At 37.5% G+C, this 27,034-nt stretch overlaps 1 protein-coding gene across 1 annotated transcript in view; it reads right to left on the reverse strand.

Moving 5' to 3' along the window:
* CACNA2D3 (calcium voltage-gated channel auxiliary subunit alpha2delta 3) overlaps positions 1–15,114 on the reverse strand; it is a 395,935-nt gene extending 380,821 nt beyond the window's left edge. Inside the window, exons 1-2 of the mRNA XM_042880325.1 lie at positions 14,996–15,114; positions 14,317–14,398 (exon numbers count right to left, since the gene is read on the reverse strand). Coding sequence (XP_042736259.1) covers positions 14,317–14,398; positions 14,996–15,114 — 201 coding nt within the window. The remainder of the gene's footprint in view (positions 1–14,316; positions 14,399–14,995) is intronic.
* Between the last annotated feature and the right edge of the window lie 11,920 nt (positions 15,115–27,034).

Consider the following 27,034-nt stretch of genomic DNA (forward strand, 5'->3'; position numbering starts at 1 on the left):
AAAGCAATAGGCACGGGAGAGGCAAAAGATGACTTCTAGAGATACAGAGATCCAAGAACATTAAGATTAGATACTGTATTTCTTAAAATATAACTACTGAAACATATTCAAGAACTGAGACTGTTCTGATAAAACAAGACGTATTAATAAATCTTTAAAATACATAACATACAAATGCATGCATGCACAGAAATTAAAACACAAGAGTAAACGTAAAAATGGAATTAAGTAGAGTTGCAGTCTAAAAAAATTACTTATTGCAATATCAGAATTCTGAAGTGGGGACAGTGGATGGAGAAGGAAATGAAAAAATATCAGAAAGAAGAAAAGAATGAGCACAAACTAGAATTTGTGTTATATATCAACCACTCCTTAATAAAAAGGAAAAACACAATTTCTCATACATGTCGTAAGGAAGGAGAAGAGCTGGGGTCACAAAGTGATTTCACGCTCCTTTGGATGGAAATAAAGAGTAGAGAACCCTAATAGTGAAATCATTAGGTGACAATTTTATTTTACTGTTCACCTACAAGAAATGTGCTTCTATTACAGTTACTCTTCTCTTTAGACAAGTAAGCAAGGAAAGATAAGCAATCTTTGAATTCTAACTTCCTATCCACTGAGAAGTAAAAGCTGGAGAAGAATGCACACTTTTGCAGTTAAAGAAAATTACATCTTGAGTTAATATGAAACCATCAAGGAGATTTATAATTACTCCTCATATTAAAACTACAGCATTTTCCAGCCTGAAGAACATTGTACCCTCAAACAGTCTGCATCTCTTCAACAGAATACAGTCTCATTACAGATAGCTGTCTAATTACTATGCGTGACTATTGTGAATATAAAAGAAATCATTTTGGGATTTATACAATAGTCAGCACTCTAAGAACTGTTTTCAAAGCTTGCTAGAAACATGCAATTGTAATAGATACAGACCTACCTGACTGCACCATACCTAGCTGCCAGTGCAGCAGAAATTCCTCAGCTCCCTACCCTATGACAACAGTCATGACAGCACACAATGGTCAATGCAGTATCATCTTTTTTCTTTACAATGTTTGTGCTGCTCAATACTTTATGCCAGTACCTTTCATTAAAAGAATGCATGCTTTTACCAAAAACGGCCTTATTTGAGGCGCAAAGCTACTGCAGAAGTGCCACTCACAGGAACAAATATCTGCCTTTTTCTCAATTACTCCTGAACTAATGTGCATTTAAATTTTCTGATAATTAGTTTATTCTTAAATTAAATTGAAATAACAGCATTAAGTTTGTATTCATTTTGTTTTCATTCAAGTTTTAAAGCCTGTTTTTGACTGGACTACTACTATATGGAATGGCTCAGAAAATAGACCTGTTTAGTCAATCAGTGAATCATTCAATCAATACAAATTAGAAAGTGTCTTAATATCTTTATGAAGTGAATTTCACATAAAGTTGCCATCCAAATATTAGATTTTTAAAAAGAAAAACATTAAAACATGCTACAGAAAACAATGTAGAAAATTCTGCATACCAAGTGCGATGGATATATCAGAACTGATGTGCACATGGTCAGTCAATGGGTCAGAAGTAAAACCAGGACCACGAGAGTTCTTTTTTTGGAGATTTCCAAAGCAGAACTGGTATTATTTAACTCCATTTAACAACTGCATCAGCTAGCCATCAAACGTATCAACATTCATGTTAGTAACTAAAATATAAAAATATTACCTCTCCCAAATTAAAGAGCTAAATGACACCATTGGAAATAGTGCAATTAAATCAGTAAAGTTCATGCAATGGGAACCACGGTACGACCTGCCTGGATTTCTTGTTCTACTGCTCACAACAGGAAGCCATAGGATTTTATTAGACTACCAAGAGGAAAACATCTGATAGTCACTGAAGATATGTGTGAAGAACAGGAATTTTTGCACCTCTCAATATCAGTTTTACTGAAGATTTTCGTGAAAAATTGAGTTTGCAGCTGCTTTTATCTGAGAATCTATATTCAAAATAATTACAGTTTTCAGTTACATGATTCCTGCATGTTCGTAATCCAAGATAGAGCACAATCATGGAAGTATGGCTGTAGATCATTCTACAGAGTAACATTTGAATTATTCCAACGCATATACTGGGACCTCTAACAACATTTTTCTACAGCTCTCATTCACGTGAAACTCCCCAGACGTAATACTGAGAAAATTCTATTCAGCAAGCATATATTTATATTAATAACATGCTTAAGGTGGACTGGACAGGATTAGTGCCAAATTTTGTACACACTTGAACTCTTATTACACTGGAGCATACAGATTATAACTTCAGCAGATAAGATTCGAAGTCAAGCATTTAAAAAAAAATTGAAAACATTCAAATTTTAAGCATCTGGGAAGCTAAGTTAAAGAAAAGGTAAATCTAACTCTCTACTCAGCAGCATTCAGTTTAACTTCAGATGCCTTTCCTAAATTAGCACATAATTTCCACTTCCTTCCAGTTTTTACAAAAGTTTTAAAATTGCATGGCATTCATCTATTTGAAAAAATAACAATTTTTTTACTATGGCTTAAATGTTTTTAATACGAAAATTGCTTAATATGAAAATTGTTCATTTAACATTTTCATGAAAAATAACCAATAACCACCATAATAAAGAGATTAACTGAATTTCACACAAATGTATTTTCCAGTTGCATTGAAGAGAAAAATACTTTTCTGCTCCTTTGCCCCTCAAATGCATTCTGCTTTTGTTTATGTGTTCCTGTTGCCACCTTTAGTTGTTTTACATAGACTGCTTTAGCTCCTTGACAGTGAGTACTCCCTGCAATTTGTCCTACCAGAACAGTGCTGTAAACCCTCCTACTTGTGCTACAACAAAAAACTTCCATTTAATTTTGGAAGGAGTCTCATCTCTTCTTCCTCAACATGCCATCTAGGGTACAACTAAGCGTACAGATACTAAAAATCAACAGCAGAAGTAAAAAAAAAAAGTGTATTTGGGCATTCTGTAGTTATTTATGGCCACAAGGACACACATATTTTGAGTAGTGAAAGCAGTTTTATTTAAAGTCTTTTGTCATATTAACATTTTGTAGTTCTCAGAGCTGACCAATACACACAGCCTAACCTCTGCAGTGCTCTTTTTACCACATAAATTTCCCCATACAAAAAGCACTTTTCTCCCAATCCAAGGACCTTTAACATTTAGAAATTTGAGGTAAAGGACAGTATTGCCAGGTCTATTTAATTCACCAAAGATTGCACTGGGTCAGGGGCAGTGATCTGTGGAAAACCTTGCTCTCAGTTTTAGTTTTCAATAGAAGGCCTACGGCATTCTGGAAAAAAACTACATCACTACTACAAGTCCTGAACTTCGTACGTACGATATTGTGGGTGTATTTTAACGCCATGCTTGATCACTTCACTGCCTGAACAGACCATCAAGGGAGTTATCATAGATCTAGGATAAAAAGACATCCAGATGAAATCCCAGCCTCTACTTTGATTTTAACAGGAAATTTAAAGCTTAGGTGGCCAAAAGAAATCCTCGTGTGTTTTTTATTTTTCACTCAGTATTTTGCACGATAAGTTCCAGAGGAACGTCAGATCTCGTCTCTACTTGTACTGTGAAATCATGTTGCAGTTTGTAATGATAGGGGGACATCCGAAACGTGGAGTACTCAGACTTCTTGTACAGAGCCATCTATAATATCATCTCTCTGTTGTACTTCACTGAAGAAAACTGCAGAAGATATTGTAAAAGGCACAGTGTGCATAGGGGGTAATAAATCTGTTGGATGCAGATAGTCAATGGCTGCAAGTCATAACATAAAGCTTTACTCTTAGCCTCCTACAGTTTTCATTATCAGTGAAAATTTCTATTAATGTAATATGATAGCATCATGTACAAACAGCTCAGCAGTCAGATTTGGCACAGCTGTCATAAAATGATAGTCATTTTGCTTCAAGGTAAAGCTGTAAAGCTGAAGTTTGAATATTCCTGCTTTTCATCTTTGAAGCTTTGTCACTTTAGAAGATAATTATCTGGTTTTGTGACCAACGATGTGTTCCCAACACATCAAACTTTAATATCCATAGTACATAAACCTTTTTCTTATGTCTTGAAAATTAGCAGCTTAGCTTGATAAACTCTTGGGAGTTTACTGAATAAACAAGTGTTCAAATGCAACCTAGAGGAACAATAGGAAGTGTATGTGCTGTTGTCTGACCAAATTTGTTCACAATACCTTCCAAATAACATTGTCAGTATCTTATATTTAGCAGGCTCGAAATACAATGACTGCATAGTTCAACTCCTACTTTTTAGGAAAGCAAGTCAAATTCTTGCTTGTGCACAAGCATGAAGAAGCTCCTTGCAGCTACAGCAGAATAACCTGAAGTGAAAACATATGAGGTATTAAACCTTCTACCAGATGACAAATGATTTCTGTGTGACACCAAGTTCATTTAAGGTACTCTGGTTGATAAACATAGCAAAACAAAACGTCTGGAGCAAGGTGACTAGGAGCTGGAATTTGGTTTAGTCAAGGAAGTCTAAGGAGTGCTTCCCTTACAAGGAAGTACTCGTGTTACCATGACAAATTAAAAAAAAAAAAAAGCCTTCCAGTTCTTGCAATCAAGTTAGTTGAGACTAGTCTCAAAGCTTCACAACCACGAGAAGCATTACATGCTTTACCATGAGGAGTATCTGTGGAAGAAAGTCCACCTGAATATTAGACAGAAGAGAGTTTAATTTGTGAACTAGTAATATTAATGCAAGTATTTTGAAAGAATGATTTTGAAAAGAAAATGGTGAAATCTGTTGAAACACCTAAAAGATTGTACAATATGGTTTATGACTGGGGCCTAATAGAAGACTGCCCTGACAACTAGGAGTTGGGAGAAACAAATATTAAATGAAATAGAATTGAAATCCTAACTGATAGAATTGAGAATTCCCTTGTAAGTCTACTAAAAAAGTAAACTTCAGACAAATGCTTATTTTTTGCTATGTAGAGAGATTTAATTCAAGAGTCAAATTTTTGGGTTGCTGAAATTCAGATCCAATAGAGAGAAGAGAATGGTGGCAGTACAAGTTCCCTTCACTAAATCAAATTTATATCCAAACACACATAGGCAATGGCTGTTCAACAATCAAAAAAACTTTTACAAAAATTTCAATCACTAAGTTTTCCATTTGTTTACTGTAGTTGACAGTTTTTCAGCTAAGTTTCACAGCACTTCTTGTGATTTTTATTAGGCCTTACATTTTGTGGGTATTTCACAATAAGGAAGGCAATAGTACAATATACCATAGATAATGTAAAGCATATAGAACTTCCAGACTGACAATATAAGAGGAAAAGGTATAAGAGAGAATAACAAGTACATTTCAAATTGAATTTATTTGGCCTTTGAATAAAACATGGGCAACCGCTTTTGCAACAAGCCAGTGACATCTTAGTAGAGTTGCTTAAAACTGCTTGCGTAGATGTTTCTATTAATGTTGAAGGATACAGCATCATGTAACCAGCCTGACTTCCGTCTACAACAAAAAGAACATACCTATCAACGAGCAAAGAGCTGTACATGTTATTTACCTTATTTCAGAATGTCTTTTGATGTCTCCCATAGCATCACAGTATTCAAATTATGGCAACTATGGTCTGTGTAGGACTGCTAGATGGATGGAAAAACTAATCAGGCTCAAAAGGCAATGCTCATTAACAGTGCCCAAAGCCTATTTGCAAGGAGAGCTCCTCAAGTGTGCATACTGTGGAATTCTGGTTTTAACATATTTATTAATGACTTTTATAAATGAAGATGGATAAGATCCATCAAGATTGTGCATAACAGTTTGGGGCAGCTCTTCAAGGTAGGGAGTGGGTAGTAAGGAGCACTCATAACACAACAGAAGAGACAGGCAGCAGGAATTCAAGTGAGAGGTTCCAACTTAAGCAAATAATTTTCCATTCTAAGAGTCAAAATTTGGAGTAAGAGGTTTTAACATCTCTATCCTTGAAGATTCTGGACATCGTACTCAAAGCCCCAAGAAATCTGCCCTCAAGCCAGCACTGGCCCTACTTTAAGCAGAAAGTTGTGTTAAATGACCTTCTAAACCATTCTTCCACAACCAATTATTCCATGATCCCATAAATTATTGAAAGTTCCATCGTGGAAGAGAGGAAGATAGCTCTCACACCTAGAAGTGAAAGATTAAGGAGTTCTTTGGTTTGGGGTTTTGCTGAATTTTTTTTTTTTTTTTTTTTTTTTTTTCAAAACCAGTTTTGCAGAGTCATGAAGCCCCAAGAACTAAATTCAGTATCAACGTATTCAGAGGAATATTAATCAGTGACCTACTCAATGTTCAAATTTGAGAAGTATCAGTGCAAACTGCCACCTGCACAAAATTCAGGAAAGTCTGTCAGTTCCACATTTTGAGTACCCCAAAGGAAAACATTCTGAGGCTATTAGAAGCTCAAACATATTTTCAGTGCTCTCCTATGAACCAGAAAAAAGTCTAGAAAAAAAAAATTTGCTATCGATCACACCCAAGCATTCAGGTCAGCATCTGTCATGCTTCAGTTAAAACAATTATATACACATACTTATCGTACTATATCCCCAATTTACAAACTAGATTAGGTCACCATGTTTTGTTTTTTAATGGGCTCAAGAAGAGTTTGTGTATACATCTCTCTCATTTTTAATTTGGGTGCTCTAAGACCTCTGTCTAGATTTTTCTCTATTTTAGTTGCTATCCTTGGTAAATCCAAGCCTAGATTGTTGCAGAAACCTGTGATTCATAGCTACAGCTACGATCTAGTTGATCTAGTGCAATAAGATCTAGTTGAAGAGTGCAATAAGCCAACCCTCGTGTAAGAGAGTATTATACTGGTCTGTGCTCTGGATTCTACTACTCATTTCCAGCTTAAATTTGGTACACCGATTCTAACATTTGTGAAGTCCTGTGTGAGCAAGTCTTTGTCTCTCCTGACTAATCTCTTCATGCATTGTAATATCATCCTTTGAAACAAGGTGCTAGTCATGAGCTGTAAGATATGGAAGTGCTTTTGTAAAGTTCTAAGAGTTCTGTGTCAGATCCTGTCCATAAGGAATGGAAAGGGGTGACTAGATTCACAAATACCTCAAGTTAGATTAAGGTAAAAATATATATACATATACACACATACAGAAGTCCACACATAATTATCAATTTAAATGAGCATCTAGATACTACAGAATCTAGATACTGGCACATAATTACCCTTGAAATATTGGCACTCTAATACTTAGAATCTAACTTAAACTTTGTGGCTAAACAACATAACTCTAAGGGAGCTGAAATAAGCCTTTCAACTTTACAACTAAACTGAATGAGACAAACGGGTTTTAAGAAGCCAAAATAGGTTCTGCAATTACTTGATAATTTTATGAGAAAAAGTGAGCAAAAAGAAAACTGAGAAAAATGGAGAAAGAATGAGAGTCAGAAAAATGGACAGGAAAAACATTGATCACTGGTCTATTTAGAAGGCCTGTTTGAAGAGTTCTAGTGTCAGCCTACGGCACTGGAGAAGGGCTGTGGGGTAAGCACACTTGTCCAGAGGTCATAGTCTCAAACCAGTAGGCAATAATGACAACCACCAAAAATACAAAGATGAAGAAGATAACGATCTCCCAGGGTCTCCCTCAGGCATCCCCTTATGCCTGCTAAGTTTGCAGGTACACCACGCCAAGGTCATGAGCAACCAAGCTCACAGTAACAAGTTTGTCAAAGGTAAGTTTATAGCCAAAACTTTCTTGTAAGAAGCAGGACTATCCTTTTGAGAGGGCAGGATATGATATTTAATCATACTTCCTGATATCAGCCTTCAACTGGCTGTCATGGCAATAGCCTTCCACTGCAAGCATTTGAGATATGCCAAGCACAACCCAGAAAGTCTGACAGTGCTTTCTGTTGGTCCCCTTACAATCTGAAGGCAGGATATTTTAGGAAAGCATCCGTCCCTGGAATTTATCACTTCTAGAAAGGTACCCAAGACCCTTCTCAAATTCTAAGTGTTATTTTTAAAAAAGCTTTATTGCACATATTTGTTTTTCAACTGCAAAGACTGTAATGATTTTGTCATTCACAAAATAAGTACTTAATATTTGGGAAGATGCTCAATAGTGTCACAAGAATGTCCACAGTTGGGAAAAAAGTTTTATATGTAGAAAAAGCAGGATGGGAATTTCATGAGAATAGTATATGAAGGTATTTCATGAAGACCTCTTATTGAAGTGTCTACATCAATCTAAAAAAAAAAAAAAAATACTGTCTATGCCACCAATATATAATTTGTATTGTACAACATGTAACCATTTATTATCAGCAACAAAAAATTGTACCCTACAGAACAGTAATGACATTTGAAAGTATAGAGTATTGATTAGCAGTTGCTCAAAAGTGAATCACCATCAGAATGCAGCTTCAACTCATGGCAGTTTACCTTCTCTGTGAAAACAATCTGCATGGAGACCAGCACTTTTCACCTTGAAATGCAAGCACTTTCTGAGGCTGGATGAGAAAACAACCAACCTTAAAAGCATTAAGTACAGAAATTAGCATTCATCTCTTTTCAAGATCTGATGCTTTCCAGTTGGATTGCCTGCTCAATTTCTACATTAAAAAAACATGATTGAAAGTGGAAGGTACTTATCATACTTACAGAAGTCATCTCCTATTTGTGTTATACATCAGCAATAGAAAATATTTACTTCTAATAATACAAGAGGATCATGCTATACTTGCAAAACTTGGAAAGACAAAAAAATTCTACAAAACACAGAGTACTGGTAGGAGAAGAGCACAAATTCAACACAGCTTTAAGCAGGGCTTTGCATTTTTTTAGAAAAAGAAATATTAAAAATGGTGATTGATAATTCATGTACTTGAAAGCATACTAAGAAAGTCATTCTCCTGAAAAAACATTCGAACAAGAGATGAGAGTAAGTACACACAAGATGCTGTTCCAACTTAAAGGCAAAACAAAATTACCCAATGCTTTCAGAAAAGGCAGGACTTCATCACAAGAAAGAAGGAAAACTGCAGTTAACTTATTGAGAAAAGGAAACCACATTATTGAAATTTAGATTGTACTATGATGTTTTTCTCTCCAGATCAACATACTAACTGAAAATCGGGATTGGACCCAGCAGGCTTCCCCACACAGTACCACATTTTTTCCTCTTGAAAAAGAGGAAAAAAATAAGATATCTATGCAAAATAATTTATCTCTATATCCTCACATAATAATACTAAGTGCGTAGCCAAAACACTAACGTACTCAGCAACTAATTTGACATGGGGAACAACTCCATTATTTACATGGCCTGGAAAAATTGAAGAGGTAAAGGGGCTTAAGACCTGCAAGCTGCAGAATAGCATTGTGTTAACCATCAGAATTTAAGTGTTTTAAGACGCAAATTTCTTTTATCATTTAATGCTTGATTTTAATTCAGTGATAAGAGACTTTCTGCATAATCCAAAGTTCAGAAGCTTAATATGATTTGCCTGGCTAGATTTTGTTGTTTCAGTTTGTTTAAAATCATAGACTTCTTACAGGTTTGTTTGTGGGTTTTGGTGATGGGTTTGTTTATATCATTTATATGAATATACATACACACATATATATATTAGGTGATTTTTCTTCTATCTCTTTTTGGCAGGATTAAAATTAATAGTTCAGCTGGCAAAAGTTAAATTAGTAATCAAAAAGGCAGTCCATATCTGCAGCTTGAAATGCACATCCCAATTCTATTGACCCTTCCTTCAAAGGCAGCAGCAGTAATTGAAGAGTCTTGAGCAAAGAAAAAAAAAAAAAAAAAAAAAAAACAGCCTAAAAAGACCAGAAAAAACATCAGGCTGAATAAAAGCAATTAATGTCAAGATGATGGTACTAAACTTCTGTGAGAATTTAAGTCACTATTATACATATTAAAACTAAAGATAACTGTACCACATGAATCAGATACGCCAGCTGAATGCAAACTGATCTAAATCACCCTGTTCTATTGGCTTTGTACTGACATTTTCATAGTTGTAAGAAACAAGATACAGCACTAGGTGGTAAGTCAAAATGTAATTTTGAATCTTTATAAATAGGGATTCTGTACTGATGGAAAGAGTTGCTTGGAGAAACTACAATGGATTTGAGAACTCTTCATACAATGGAGATAATGTTGAAATGAGTGGGCATGTGCAGACAAACTGCTTGAAATTAGGGCTGTAAGTGCTTACATAACACTGAAGACTCCGTTAAGCAACTTACATAAGGAAATTCTGTGAGGGCTTTAAAAAGCAAGAGGTTTCAGCAAGAAACCTTAATGGTAGAACTCTCAAAAAAAAGTTCATATTCAATTACTAAGTGTTCCTATAGTAGTAATAAATTACTATTTACCGTTCAAGACCAAATCAAGAATTTCTCAGAGTATGCATGGTTTTCTCCAAGAGAAATCTAAAAGCACAAACCACCACACATGGAAATAATTGGACTTATTTGATATTAGAGATTTACTGCACAAATGACAATTATTTTTAACATTAACAGAAGGCAAATTACCTCCACTTCCTACTTGCATTTTACTGCTACTATTACTTTGCAATAGCATATAGAACTGAACACACATCATTATCATGAACACTGTATCGTGAACAATAGCATTCCCTAAGCATAGAATTTTGGAGGAATAATCATAGAGTGAAATGAATCCATTCCTGGGACCTAACCCTTGCTTTCATCCTATACTTAAAAAGCCTGGCTTTGCCACCAGGCTGTGCTAACATTCAAACTAAAAAATGATCAGTGTTTAAAAAAAAAAGTTTGAAGATGCGTCAGGATTCAAATAAAGCAGATGCCTTTTCCAAGTATGAGGAGAAAAAAATTCTGTCATACTGTGCTACAGGTAACCTAAGAAACAATTAAAATTTGAATAGATTTTAGGCCCCAGAAGTATTTTCTAGCCAGGTGAAGAGCATGCACCAAACAGCTTCATTTATGTTGCCAAATCTACGTGACAACTGTAAAACCTCCATAAACCAGCTAATTTACGAATAATATTGTCCTATTTTCTTATGCTTGGTGTTTTGAACACAGAATGGCCTTCCTTCACTCTGAAAGTAATAGAGCATTAAAATAAAACATTTAAAAGTGTTAATTTGCTTAAAAATCTCATGTTCATTTCTAAAATATTTACTGAGCTATTATTATTATTTTCTGAAGTATTTACAGTCCCTGTATTTTATCTAAAGCCAATTGCAGGAGAAGTCGTATATCCCACATAGTGTTAGAAGGCGTAACGACATACTCAGAGAAGATTATTACAACAGAATGAAATTATAAAAACACTCAGTTGAAATAAACAACGTTGCTTTTTTTAAAAATGTGATGAAAATATTGTTACACATTTCAAAACTCAACAGGACTGCAATGCTGGTTACTCATTTTCTGTTCACAGCGCAGCGATACTCAGGATTTGCAATACCTGTATCGATACTCACAGTTACAATCTGACCATTTTTTTAACTGAGGATCTCACATAATTTCATTTTCTCAATGAAAACTCAAGACGGGTCTCATGAATTTTAGTGAGTAAAGCATTTGCATAAAAGATTGTGTCAATAGGACCTCGGTTTATCACACGTTCCTTTGAAGGTAGCACACATCATCTATGCTAACAAAGTGAACCAAATAGTCTTTACATTAATTTTTCATTTATCAAGCTTTTATTAAACTAAATGGCACTGCAAAGCAGTTGATAATTAATAAATCCATACTGCCCAATACGTAATTATACACATTTTTATATCTTCATTCACTAATGATGCTTAATTCATGATCAAAAAGTATTGATTCATCCACTTAACATTAGAAGTCATTCTGCCTCTACAAGTGGAATCTTGCCTTTAAGAAGACATTAATTCTGATCACTCAGCACACAGTAAACACCGAATGGATTCTTCATGTCTGGCTAGTGGCAGAGGAAGAAAAAAAACAACAAACAACCATGCTTGGATTTACAGCACTAATGTGCTATCACTGTGGTGAATTGTTATGACAACTTCTGCCATTGACTTCACATGATGAAAATGCTTGCGAATCTTCAAGTTTGATATGCTTTTATTCATAGAAGCTTACAAAATAAATATGTTTCACAACAATACAAAAAGCTTCATGTTAAAATTGTCTGTCATCCAGACTCATCTGACATGGCCAACACTAAGAAATGGCAAGTTTAAAAGGACAGACAAATGGAATTTTTCAATGAAATTGAAAGGTACCAGAGTTTTCCTCAAACTATTATGATCAGAAGGCAAGAACAGAGGGGAAAAAAAAAGAGTAGAGGATGCAACAGAAGAACAAATGAACTCAAAACACCCTCAAATCTGCATTCCATCTTTCTCCTTTAATTCTGTGATGAAATACCATAACAAATGCAGGAAACAAAAACAAAATAACGTGGAATAAATGTATACTGTCTACCTTTAAAAACAGGAATAGGGTTTTGTTAGTGAAACAGAAAGAATGCTGATGAAAACGTAAAGTGAATAGCTTCCTATTGCCTACAATTATAATAACCTATAGAAAGGAATGTGGGTACTACAAAGGGAAAAGCACATTACAGAAATGATTAACCATATATTCTATATCTACAGTGTATCTACTACGAGGAATAGAAGCATGATCTTATACTTAGTGTTTGTGGATTTTAGCACCATTGTCAAACACAGCATATTCCATATTTTCTTGATAGACAAAAATGTTTTAAGTCATTTTAGTTCAAAAATGGCTGCACATGGAGCTGTTCGAAAGTTAAATAAATGTAGTTGCTTGTTAAGGGCCGAAAAAAAAATTTAAGCCTTTTAACAGTACCTGATCAGATACTAACTGAAACTGAAAGGTCAATCTGCATTATGAACTTAAAGAGTTTATACAGATACAACACTACACCAAGATTTTAAAGAACACGAGCTAAAAATACAATAAATATTAAATGTCCTCATTTTTAGATTAAAAGTTCTCCTCAACAGAAGCTATTTAATGGCCTTGAAACTATTGAAAGACCTCAACTATTCATGTTCTTAATAGCTCTGTATTGCAGCATAGTTAAGGACAGGTTTCACAATCCTGGGTACATAACAATGAAAAGGCATAATACTGAGGATCTCCCATGCCTTTAAGTATTAAGTTAGTTGCTTCATTTTCTGCAGACAGTATAAACTGTTTATGTGAACTGCTACCTTTACTGTCCATTACATAATCTCACAAGTATACAAGCCTTTCAAAATAAGTGCTACAAGCTGAAGCTCTTAGCAAACAAAAACAAACAAGTGTTATTCAAAACCAGAAATCACCTCCAAAACAAGCAGAAATTTAACATATGGGTTGAATGACTGGTTTCTGTAGTCAGAGAGCATCTCAACATTTTTCCATTTCCACACCACATTTTAAGGATCACAATAAATGCCAGAAAATCACAATCTTAAAAACTTCAACATATTTCCCTCAGTCTTTCACAATGCCTTCTTCAGCAATTGCTATAAAAATGAGCAGCCTACAATATAGAACTTTATTATTGGCTGCACATTTAAATTAGTCTAGATGCAGTCTTTGATATATGCCTAATACTCAAATCCGCTTCCTCATCCCTTTCTGCCCAAATTATGTAGACTTACGCCAATTTCTCAAGTTTTCGCAATACTTCACTAGCTTATTACCCAGCTGTGCAGCTGAGCAAGAAGATAACCACATTCATTCCTTTTATCTGTAATGATGTAATACATCCCAGCACTGGGTTGAGATGATTGGGGAATAATGGGATTGTAAAAACTGCAGAGATGACAAACAACAGTGCAGCCTTCTTCTCCCAATACAGTCAATTGCATACATACAGCATAGGGTAAAAATAATAAAATATGCCCTAATTCTGCTCTTTGAATGAAGTTAATGTTTTTCATAAGCAGCAGCTGTTTCTACACAAAAACACGATCATCACAATGCAGCAACCAGACAAAATACCCGCAATCTAGACTACAAGTAAAAAAAAACACATCAGAGTTTACTTTCAAATGAAAGCAAAAAAACCCACACCTCTCAAAACCAACTCATTTTAATCGAGGAGTCTCCAAGCAGTGCAGTGCAATGCAAAGAGTCATCAGGGACCAGTATGCAATACAAAAATAGATCTTAGACCAAAGGATGCACTGTTCTGCTTTTCTATTTAAAAAATTAAATCTGCCTCCATCTTCCCTTTTACAACCTTCTTTATTACAAGCAGAAAGATCCTTACCTTCTGCAGGAGCTGGGAACCCGAGTACTTGGCAGCAATAGATTTGATCTCCCCACCAAACGCTGAGGCCCAGAGCTTCACACTGTGAGGGAGAAAAAAAAAAGAGGCAGGAAGAAATGTAATACACATGTCATAGCAAGCAACACAGACTGTAGCTGCTTCAGCTGCACTCATAAGGATTCAAGCAATTTTGCATTGAGGAGCTCACAAAGGAACCTAGGCACAGCAAAAGATTAGCAAAGCTGTTCAAGTACAAGCACAAGCTAGATGCTCTGCCAAGGTGAGGCCTCTGACTCCAAACCACCCAAGCTGCACTTTTTAAAATTTAAACAATCAACTTGCCCAGAAACACACTTTGACACAATGTGTTTGCACACGAATGAAAGGAGCAGATAAAACAGCAGAATGGTTCTGAATGGTAACTTCTCACATAACAATGAGTTAACATAACAATGTGAACTTCGGTAAATAGAAGTGTTTAAAATAAAGCTCTGCTACGGTACACTCCATCAACACATGCACTAGAATAAATTTAAAGTGGTGCCCAATTTCAGAAACAGATGACAGTGGAGCAAAGGTGCCCTGAACAGCTAAGTATCTGCAGTAAGAAATAGGAACTTGAGCAGTCAACTCTCATCCTTGAGCACAGTCCTGAGAGAAATACCATGAAAACACTTACACAGACAGGGGGATCTGCTGCTCCGATCCAACCACATCCACTAAGGCTGTGTTAAAAGCTGTCCAGAAGATAAAGAAAAAACCCCCAAAAGTCCGAAGAAGATTCAGATTTTCTAGCATTGTGCTTGAAGAGATTTGGGGATATTCAGGTAAATCTGAATTTAGTAGCAGTAGGGGGTGGCTTCTCAAGCCAGCTTTAAGCCCCTCCACGAGAGCGACACTTGGAGAAATCACTGCTTCATCCTCATCCCTCCCAGGAGTGACCCTCTCTGTGTAATGGAAGGAGAGGACCAGAAGCTCTAATGACTTGAGAACTATTCCGTCCCTGGCAACAGGGACGCGTTTTCCAGCACTCCTGCAGCCACTCGCACGTAGTTCTTTACAACTCCGCAGTCAGCAGCGTGCTGGAGTTACTTCAGTGACCTACTACTGCTCCAAAGTGCCCTTAGCAGCAAGAAAGCAGACTATTGATTCCAACTGGGGAGGCTGTCTCCTCGCAATTACCGCTCACTTTGCAAATGGAAAGCTGCCTAGAGGTCTCCTTTCCCTCGCCGGTAACCTCCAGCCTTCATCCCAGACGGAGTCAACCAACGACCGGCTCAGCGAGCGGCAGCTGCAGCCTTTTAACGGGATAGCGCGGAGAGAGGCAGGCACAGGAGGAGCCGGACCGGCGGGAGGGAGCCTCCGGATGGCAAGAGCAGCCAAAGTCTGAAGGAGCTGAAAGTGGAGTTGAGCCCTTGCAGGGAGGAGAGGAGAGCAGAACGCCGCACGTTGCCGGGGGCTGAGCCAGGGCGGCTTGAAGGGGGAGGGGGGGGGAGGCTGTGCCCACCCGGCGGGGACGCGGCCAATTCAGGCGGGGCAGCGCCGCATGACGGGCGGGTGCAGGCCGGGCAGCGCGGCTGTGCTCGGCCCCCGCCCAGCCCTGGGCTGAAACCCCGCGCCCCGCCGGGAGCGGAGCGCCGAGCCCCGCCGAGACGGCAGTGCCGGCAGGCAGCGGGATGCCGGAGCGAGGCGGGCCCCGGTTCTAGGCGAGGCTCGCACATGGAACCGCGTCCCGCACGGCCCGTCCTTGTGCACGGCGGCACGTTCGCTGCTTCCTCCCACGCCGGAGCGCTGCAGCGAGGCACTATCCGAGAGATGGGGACTAGCGAAGGCTCGTGAATGAAAAGAAACGCAGCATAAGTGAATCAATGCGGGCTAACCGACTCGAGCCTGTGAATAAATTATTAATTTGCGCTCGCAGAAGAATCCCCTCGATCGAGCGAGCATAGGATGACAAGCTCCTCCACGGAGCGAGCGGCGTGGGGAGCAGGAGGGATTGGTCCAGGTATTTTTGTTGTTGTCGCGTTTTAAAGCCTTCCCTCCCTCCTTTCTCTTCTTCTCTCCCTCTGCTTCTTTCTCACCTTCCTCTCCACTAAACACACAGACTTAAGAATAGCACAATTGAACTTTAATGTAAATAAGCATGGCAAAACCTGGAGATGAGCCGAACGCGGGCTGAGTCATCCTTACATCACCCGTTGCTCCAGCATCCGCTCCAGGATTCTTGTTTCTTCCCATTCCTGTTAGAGTATTCCTCAAAATATTCACTCTGCCTCTGTATGCTGTACTCGTTTAACATTTTCTGTCTTTAGATACTTGTATTTTTTCCCCACATTACCATTTTTAAGAGCACTGAACAGTTTGCTTTAAAACATCAAAACCTCTGTTCAGCACCTGACTGATGAAAGCTATCTGCTTTCTCAAAAGAAGCTGGAAGTTTAAAGACAGAAAGACTGTCTTAGGTAAACTGCTGTACAGAACAAGAGTCGGATAGCATGTTGCAGCTTTCAGCACACGCTGCCCATCTCTCAGGGACAAAAAGTATTTGTTTCTCCCCATACTAATGCCTTCCTATGAAGGAAGTTGTCAGAAGGGATGCTGGGGTTATTTTGTCTATTATTCAACCATTTTGAAAGTGCTCAGAGCTGTGCTGTGGATTTTCTGAACAGCGTTTTAAATATGCTGCCATGTCACCAGGTGTTCAGCCTACCTACAGGCAGAAATGTAAAAATGCACATGGCTGACTAACCATACATAATGAATTACGTGCTCCTTTGAACGTGTTATATAAGCGATACTATCTTTTCAGGAGGATGAAATAGGAGCAGTGGGCTGCCTCACCACTTGTGCTGTTCAGCTTTTTTTTTTTTTTCTTAATATATTTTCAAAACTATGTCAGGAGAGAAATGTGTAATGCTAACTTGTGAGACACCAAGTTCTCTTACATTAAGATAACTCTTTATCTGCCTCAGGTCAGTATACAGCTCACTGATGATGAGCAAGAGCTAACTTCATACTTCAAACAATTATTGGAAGCTCTAGAAACTTTCTGAAAGCACATATAGCGTGTCTGTGTTCAATAGCCAGAGAGATTTAACACACATTAGAACCCTCACTAATTATTGTCATCAAAACACAACAGGCACTTGTCCAACCTTGACAGTATTTGCATTTAGTGAACATTCAATATCATGTCAGATTCACAGTTTATACATTTGCCATGTACAACTGGTAAATTGCATTCCTTTCTATACTTTATATTAAAGATCTTATTTCTACTATCACTAATCTCAGGAGGAAAAAAAAAAAAAAAAACACTTGAAAAATACATTGATAGAATTCAGCATAAGAACAGCCCCCACACATAGCACTGACAGGCTTCTGTAGGCATTATACCACAGAGTACTTTCTGCATCTTTCACTGACACGCACTAGTAACTCCAGGCAGTTATTTGGTTCTTTTCAATAGTTCAGTAACTGAAAAGCCACCATATGCCACAGCAGAGGTTTAACACATGTATGTATAAGCCTCCAGCAGTGGCAGCATCTCCTGTCACAAAAGAAGAGGGCTCATATTGCATCCTGGCCTGACTACTACTGGCTACCTCAGGTATGCAGATCACTGCAGCCAGAATACCAGGTTCAAAGCTGACGTTACACCCTGCCCCTCCACCAAGTTGTCCTCACGAGTCAGATGTAGAAACTTCCCCTATCGTATACATGAGCAAGACCAAGGCATATCAACAGAAGAGGGGGGAAAAAAAAAAAAAAAAAAAAAAGTAAATGAATGCTGAAAGATTTTTAATTCTTTATAATGGGGTTGTAGCAGTTATTAGGCATAGCCTTGAGATATCATGGAACAAAGTCAGAAGAAAACTGAGTTTTGGAGAAGTATAATAATTAATTTCTATTTTGGAAGTAATATAGCTTTTCTATCATGTACTTGTGCTTTGTTTAGAGAAAATATTCTTCCTGATTCAGCAGTTAAGCGCAGGTCCCACTAGAAAAAAAATGTTAAAGGGTCAGTGTTTTTCAAAAACATTTCAAAGGTGTAATGTATAGATAATTGATCAAGCACGTGATTCCACCAAAACTGAAGTGGCATCTTAGCAGTGCGTGTAGGCAAGTTTAGTTGCCAGGGACCTCAGCCCCATATATGAACCTCATCCCCCACTCCCATTTTTAAAATGGGAAAATGTCACCTCATTTCACACTCTCTCTGTTGATCAAGTATCATTATATTAGTATTTCAGTAAATGGAGAAATCTGCTTTCTCCATGAAGGCAGAAAAAAACACGGATGCATGAAATACCAAGTGTTGTAATAGAAAGTCACAGGCATGGTCAGAGAACACTGATGAATCTCCAGAGCTTTTGCTATGGATCACATTCCAAGAAATAACCAGAGAATAAAAAATTGCAAAACAGGTCCAGTGTAAAGGATAACATGAGATTTGACTCAGACTGAAGTAGGGAACGCAGACTAAATGAAAGTCCTGTATTTAGATGCACAGAGTAACTTCCTCTGCCTACATCTAGATATATTTAAGCTGATAAAAGAGTGCAGAAATAGGGTCATATTTGTAGCATCAGAGCATAATTTGAGGTCTTTGATTACACATGTAGCAAGCACTAATAAAAATAATAATAATAAAAAAAAAAATCAATAGAGATGCATAGAGAGAGGATAACATATGTTGCAGGGGAGAAGAGTAGGAGGAAATGATATAATTAACACAAATGTTTATTGTATTTCTTTTTGGATTCTTTTTATCTACAATGAATTTTAACCAAAGAGGAAAATAAATGCAGAAGTGCTGAAAGTCTTACTGAAGATGCAAGTGATCTCTACTGAAAGTTATTAATAAAAAAGGAGGAGTGGGGGAGGAGGAAATGCATCAGTTTTGCTATCTTCAACATATATATGAAATTCAATTACTGCAAAACACAGACAAACAATCCCTAACTACACAGCATGTGATGGTGTTATTAGTTGCTCTGTGGTGTATTACACAGCGGTTCTAAACACCAAGCTTCAAATCTACCGACTTACTCACCACAGTGCATTTTTTTGTTTGGGCTAAGAGTTGAAAACGTGCCCCCAAAATTACACCTTTGAAATGTTTTTCAAAAATATTGACCCTTTAAGTAGAGAAAGTAGAAGAGATAGAAAAAAAAAAAAAAAAAAAGGGAAGTAGCCACCTATGCAATAAGCAATTAAATATGTTCTCTATTGAAAATCCTTCCAGCCTTTAACCTGTATGCACTTTTTCCCCTTATTTCTTAGCATATTTTATATACAAACAAAGAAAAAAATGAAGATAGGAGACATAGTGGAATAACAAAGGACATCTCAGCTTTATAAAGCACATCAAGAATGTCAGATAAAATGCAAGATCTGAACGCTCCAGATTGGGAAACAACCTCGTGGTGGAGGCATTCATCAAGTAGTGTTTGCATGCAGTGAGAATGCAGGTTTACTGGCTTCGAGTGAGCTGTACACAGAGAGCAAGAGACCCCTTATTAGACCTATTCTGTAGAGACTTCACAGATGTACGTGTCCTCTTTGAATTTTACAAAGGTCCCATGTGGATGAGTTTAAGTGTTTCATTGGTATGGGGATGCCTGCTTATTGACTATTTCCAACCCACTTACGACAAAGATTGAGGTCAAGTAATGTTACCCAGTGGATTAAATGAACACAATTCCACATTATGTGCACGAGCTAGTGCCTTGGGAAAATAAAAATGGTGCAAAAATTCTAAACCACATCAGTGTTTTGTAAGCAAGTTCATAATGTCACCATCTAGTTTGCTTATACCATTTACATCAAATAAAAAAATAATAGTTCACAATATGAAGGATACACAACCCATGTTTACAGGTAATCAAAATCTGCTACACACAAATAAATACAACCTCAAAAGACTCAAAATTCTAATACAGTTAATAAGCAGCATTTTAGGTTGCTGTCATGTTATTTTCAGCACGCTCCACCACCAAATAAACCTCACAGTTTGCCATAAGCCCTCAGGGAATGCATGGTTAATTTAGCTTCTACAAAGCCTATATTCAGCTGGCTTTTAGCATCTCCACAAGGAGTTAAAACGTAAAAGAGCAAAGCATTATCACATCCCAGCCTATGAGAGCTCACACCGCATGGTAAGCTAGAATGCTTTCAGCTAATGATGTTTATAGCTAACCAAATCCAATTTCTGCAGTCCACTGTAGCTCTAGTCTGTTTGGGCCATTTTTCACAAGCTCTCTTTTTTATTTTGAATTTTCAACTATTAAGACAAAGGCTGCTCTTGGTTTCTTTTGAGCATCAGTCTAGGAAATGAACTCTTCCCTACACAAATAAATTACCCTTTATCTCCCAAGGCTACTGCTAGGTTGTAAACGTTAGTGCTTTCAATGCATTCAAAATACTTCAAAACTGAAGATAGAACCTTAAAAATGAGAAACTGTAATTGAGAATGCTAACATAATAGAGACAATACTATGGAAACAAACAAAACCAGCATTTTCCTCTGAAGATACAAATGGAGATCAAAGGTCAAAATGTATATCAGTGCTAATCCACTACTGTCTATACACTGAAATGAAACCCTTAGTTGCAGCTACAATGGTCTGTGAATGTTCATCTAAACCTTGTAAATTTCTCTGAAAGGGTCCCCAAGATTGGCTCTGAATCCAAAGCATAGACTTCAAAGGTAAAGGAAAGCATTGCTGTTACTTCAGGTCTTTGCAGGATTAGGGATGCAGACATCGGGTACCAAAAATTATGATTGGTTGGAAACCTACTCAGAAAGAGAGGAAAGCAATACTGAGCAGCCTCTTTCAAAGACAGCTTCTTTTGCACCAAAGGGTGAAATGGCATCTATTGATCCATTGTCTTCAGGGTATGCTTCCAACCACCCAGCTGAACGCAACATGCAAAGTTCAGACTAATGTTTCATTATCTTCAAAATGCTTTCCTTACTACAAAGTTGAAACATAGCAGCCTTTTGTCCATAAGACAGTGCTATGCCAAGTGATCATGTAGAGAGCCATAAGCACTTCAGTGGCTTATAGTTCTGCCACTCTGATTAATTGCAAGGATGAATTTGAGGTAGAAACATGAGTTTTCTGAAGTCCTGAATATCAGATCAATGAGCACTTATTTTATTCAGTGCAGTGCTTCTTATGAATATTACAGAAAATGAGTTTTGTATAATTCTATGGCAGCACTTGATAAATCGTGATATAATTCTGCTCTTTCATTCTGATGTGTCTTGTTTATTTACCATGAACACTGATCCTGAAAAATCGAAGTTCTCTTAAAATACTATTGGAAATAGCATACATTAGAAATCAAGCATTCTGGTAATGAATTCCACTGACTTAACTGCAAAAAAAAAAAAAAAAAAAAAAAAAAAAAGTCAACAAAAAATTTCATAAAGTGAAGATATTAGATTTTCTTGAATACCTGATCACAATTGCAAATTAAGACAACAAAGAAGTATCGAAAGGCAAATGGGTTCTAATTGCATTAAAATAATATTAGGAAGTGCTAAATACATTTCTTCACTCTGCAGCATTTAAGATAATTTTTTTAATCGTTGAATAAAATGGGATAGGCAATTCATTAGTTGTCTCAAGTTCACAACACCAGCCTGATACAACCTATTTAAGACTTACTGCTTTATGTGAATCAGGTTTCCCATCTTCAGCAGTTACTTTCACCATGGGCAAAGACTGAGTTTAGGTTGGCTCCCCCCCATCAATACAGGAGGCTACACATCCTAGTGAATATTAGCTGAAACCTTGCTGCCTCTAACCGCTGAACTAGATCTAGTAGGATACTACACCTCAAATACCTTAAGTCCGCAGAAATGCCAAACTTGGCCATTCCCTGTGTTATCACAAAGAATAACACCACCCTATCGCAGAAAAACTACAGTATAGTCTCTCGCATTGGTGTTTCAGATTCTGACTTGTGTCTAGTGGTCCAATTCCACTTCTGTGCTCAATATTGCATATTACGTCAAGTTCAGGCTTTACTTCCTAAGAGTAGTAGATTTATTAGTTTTGAAAAATACATTAAAGCAGGTGTTTGTTTAAAAGATATAACGCAAAAGCAAAATTAATACATAAGTATGTGAAAGGAAAAAATAACTGCAAGAGCACACATTTCTATTTTACGGGCTGTTAATGCATTATAATGTCACTAACATTGCAAGAAAGACACTCAGGCTGCTATGCTCATCACTTTTAAAATAGCCTCTGTTTAAACAATATGATGAACAAGCTCAGGTCATAATATGGACTTCTTCCATAAGACTGCAAAAAACAAATGCCATTTTGCCACTGTGATTCTAATTGTTAACAACCAATATAAAGCAGGCGATAGCAAAGAACATGAAAAAGCCCTGAGTCAAATTTTCTGAACATTAAAAGCAATAGCCTACCTCAATGCCTTGAGTTGCCTTTTTTTTTTTCTTTGGAGTGTGTCATTAGAAGTCATTTAATCTTCAATTTTTTCTTAAATGTGAAGACTAATGCACTACACTTAGATAAAGGAGTTGATATATATGAGCAAAGTGATTATGTTTTATTAAGAGCTATGAAAGGCCAGTGACACCATCCTTAACACAAAGGTGATATTTAGTTAATAAGATATGGCACTCACCAAGGAGCTCTCAAAAAAAAAAAAAAAAAAAAAACACTAGAAAAGCACAATTCTCAAGCCCTCCAAATCTCATTCATTGCTTGAATGGACCCTCTCCATTTTCATGAAGTCAACTCTCCCCAGGAGATGGCGGAGTCAGTCAATACTATCGCAGCTCCATTCATTTTCCAAGTATATTTCATTTCCATGCATGACCATAGTTGAGAGGGTCAAAGCCTTTGTTAGAAAGCAGCCACGTACTTCCAGTGTGCTTAACATGAGCACAGGATCATGGCTACCGAGTGTGTGTAACAGGGTCAGAATGAGCAGTTACTAAAATCAACCTGAAGAAGATGCCTGCCCAAAACAGTGGTGCTGGCAACACACAGGTATCCTAAGAAGAGGAGTAGGGTGACAAGGGAACTTGCAAAGCACAGCGATAAGAACAGCATCCATTAGCATCTGGAAAACAAAAGAAAAAACTTCCCTGGGAATGCCCTTTCATCATCCCAAGGTCCAAAGGCCATTACGTACATACTTGTTCAATATTTCTGCCACTCTGCTTCACTGCAAATGATGCATTTTTGGACCCATCTCCTAGTGACCCAGGAGGGTTGGTTGAGGTCCCTGTCACAGCTCTTCTTACTCCTTCATGTAAAAACAATAATCATATTTTCAGCCATAACTGATCAATTCCAACTCTACCTCTCCCGATGTCCATCCCTTCCTAACTAGGCACTGTGAACTGAGAGTGACCAGGCCTGCCTGGATCCTCTCTCCCTGGGACATCACTTGTATTTTACCCTGCAATTGTATGCCTGTTGGTTTTAACGACTCTAAGAGTTCCCTTATAAAATGGGTGTCTGGATCCACAGGCATAATCACAGGGGATTCTTGATATGTCCAGAGTTCCCTATCGTACTTCTGAAGGCAGGCTGCCTTTTGGACACTTTCCACTAGTTAGTCCATGGTCCCATTAATAGTGAGGGGGTCTTCACATTTCAGGAGATTTAATCCACCTTCCCAATAAGCAACTCTTTCAGTTAGGGTCTACAGGGCACGGTGGTTACCAGTAGTAAAGACACCCTGGGTCCCCTGTAACACTCCACTTCCTTTTCAGCCAACAGGATCTAGTCTTCCCCCGTAAGAGACACTCCATACATTCTCTATCTCTGATTCCCCAGGTGTGCAGCCAAAATCCTTCTTTAGATTGGCCAACTTGGTGGTGGAAAAGGGGACTTCCTTGATACCAACATCAGAGTACCAATCTTCACCTTCTTCATATGTATACTCAGTTTTTAATCAGAGAGAGGAGGAGCTGTCAGAGTTTTGAGCTTATACAGCCTCATTCTTATCTCCTCCAGGCTCTCTTGCAGGTACAAATCATTACCTGGAGGGCCAGAAGAAGCTACAGCTGGAAGCAGCTTCTTCTGGTTACTCAACCACATGTTACCCTTACTACTGTGATCCTGGTAACTGTAAACCACAAAGGCTTGCTAAACAGAATACATCTCAGATGGGTGCCACTGAACAGACTGAGACAAGAATGTTTTTTTTCCAGCTCCCCACATACACAAATCTACGTAACAGTTGAACAGCATAAATCATTGCTAAGTTTGCATTTTTGCTGGTGCATTTTATCTGAATGCTGCACACCACATCCTACAAGGTTTGCGTTGTTCTCTTACTTACAGATAACAAGCTTCCAGGCTGCTCAGTCCTGATGCAAATACTGCACTCCTAAGACAGCTTGCCTCCATCAAAATCACACTCCCTTCATGTGGGAGTGGGCAATGGTTAGCATCACTAATTCTCTAATCCTTTCTCTTACTCTACTAAGTGATCAAAAAATTTTAGCAAAGGAGACGTGATTGCACACAAACAAACACTGAGTTGCAAGAGATGTTGGGAGAAAACACTGCAACTAAATGCTTTTTCTGAATATTAACTTTAATTCAAGCTATTGACATCAGTAAAGGAACAACTGGAGAACCTATGGTATAACATTTGTTACAATCTAATGCTAGTGGATCTATTCTCACCTCAGTTGGTTAATCAAACAAACTGACCCTAAGTAAGGAAAAGTAGCCACCATACTGCTGAGAAACTGCAAAGTTTTTAGAGAGAAGTTCTCCAAAATCAGGTAAACAAAAAACTGCTATCAGTTTCCCGAGACAATGTGTGATGTTATTGTGGATGTAATCAGCATGTGTTCAGCCTTAAGTCTACTGATGCATACAGTCAGTACAGTGCTTTAGCAAAGCTAAACATCTCTCATAGTGTCCTAGGTAACATCTGATAACACACTTCTCTTATCGCAGAGAAGCAGTGCTCCACAACTCAAGCAGCATTCCTTAGAGCAGCAGTTGCTGCTTCGAGAAATATGTAAGACCATAGAACTGCAGTAGTTGAAGACAACATATGTTATCTTCCTGGGCATCTTGCCCTAACTGCATTACCAGGAGAATCAGAGTTTTACATTTTTTAAAAATAGTAGATGAAGTGACTAGGAGACTTATTTAGAAAATCTCAAGCGTTCCAGCCAGCCTTATTTACCACAACTGGCATAGCAAGCAAGACACAGCAACCTGCCTCCCCCACCCAAGGCCAAAATACAGAAGTGCATGCGCACACACACTTTGAGAATACAAATTGCCAGTGGGGACAAGTAATAATCTCAAGGCTTGCATCATTTCACAGCCGAGTTGTTTGAAGACAGGCTAGCCATTACATAAAGCAGCTGTGCTATTTGGCTTCTCCATTCAATTATAGACTTGAACTGTTTTTATAAGTCAGTTTTGAACTATTTTTCTCATTATAGATTTTGCTCAGTATGTAACTAACTTAGACATAGCAAAGCGTACCAAAGCTTCCATTTCGTATGTGCTGATGTTTCAGAGATATGTTAGAGCTCTCCAGAAGCATGACAGTATTGGCTGGGATTCTCCATGACACAACAAAAATCTGTCTTCAAAAAAAACATGCAATCATCCCTTTCACAGAGCTGACCAACTTCAGCATTCTTTGTGCATCTTTCCATTACTGGAAAGTGTAAGGACAACACCACTTTTCTGTTTACAAAACAAAGGAATATACAAGTGATGCTAAAGTAAATTTTCACTTATTTAGTTTTTATTGCCCAGGAAACCAGGAACATGCTACTACATTACACAAGCAGAAGAGCTTTAAAGGAAGAACAAGCAAGTTTGGAAGGATTCTTTTTTGTTTTGTTGTTTTGGGTTTTTTGTTGTGTTTTTGTTTGTTTTTAATGGGTGTTTGGCCTCTCATTGTTATTTTCAATTCATTTGGATGGTTTTTGTTGTGGATGTTCTTTTTTCATGCCAGCAAGCAAAATCTAGCCAGAAAGCTGCAGTTAAATGAAACAAAATGTGAGAAGATTGCAATTAAAATTATTCTGTATAAAAATATATATACATTTTTAATATCTGAGGTTAAAAGGAATACCCTTTTTGGTGTTGCACCTTTTGGACCTTCATTTCTTCTCTATCACATTCTCTTAATTCTCCTTTCTTTCTTTTTGCTTAGGGAAATGTTTCTCTTCTTTTCAAGATCTATGTACTTAAAAAATAAAATAAAAAACAAAAATACTACAACACACTGTCTTTACAACACCAAACAGACCTTCATTTGGTCTTTTTAACCAATAATCACTGCTCAATCAGTATTATTTCCAAAATTTAAAAGCATCATCTAATTCTGTTTTTTCCCCCATTGAACCACTGATCTGTTTATTGAAAAAAAAAAAAAAAAACTGAGAAGCTATGAAGAAAGGACTGCCTCATTTTCCTGTACCCCCACCCCCTAATAGTAGCTGGTTAAATGTCTGAATAGACAGAACAGTTCCACTCAGTTCAAATCAAGTCATAATGAAAGCAGCAGGTTTGAAAGCCTTTCTCCTGATAGTCACTGTTACATTGCTTAAAAAAAAATAAATTAATTAAAAAAAAAAAAAAAAAATCAATGGAATCATACCCTTTATGAGGGAAAATATTCTGCAAAATCCATTATTACTCCATAAAAACCTCATATGGGGGTATTTACATAATGA

The sequence above is a fragment of the Lagopus leucura genome, unplaced genomic scaffold, assembly GCF_019238085.1.
Source record: "Lagopus leucura isolate 7727_CA_CO unplaced genomic scaffold, USGS_WTPT01 Super-Scaffold_100026, whole genome shotgun sequence".
In the NCBI taxonomy this organism is placed as follows: Eukaryota; Metazoa; Chordata; class Aves; order Galliformes; family Phasianidae; genus Lagopus; species Lagopus leucura.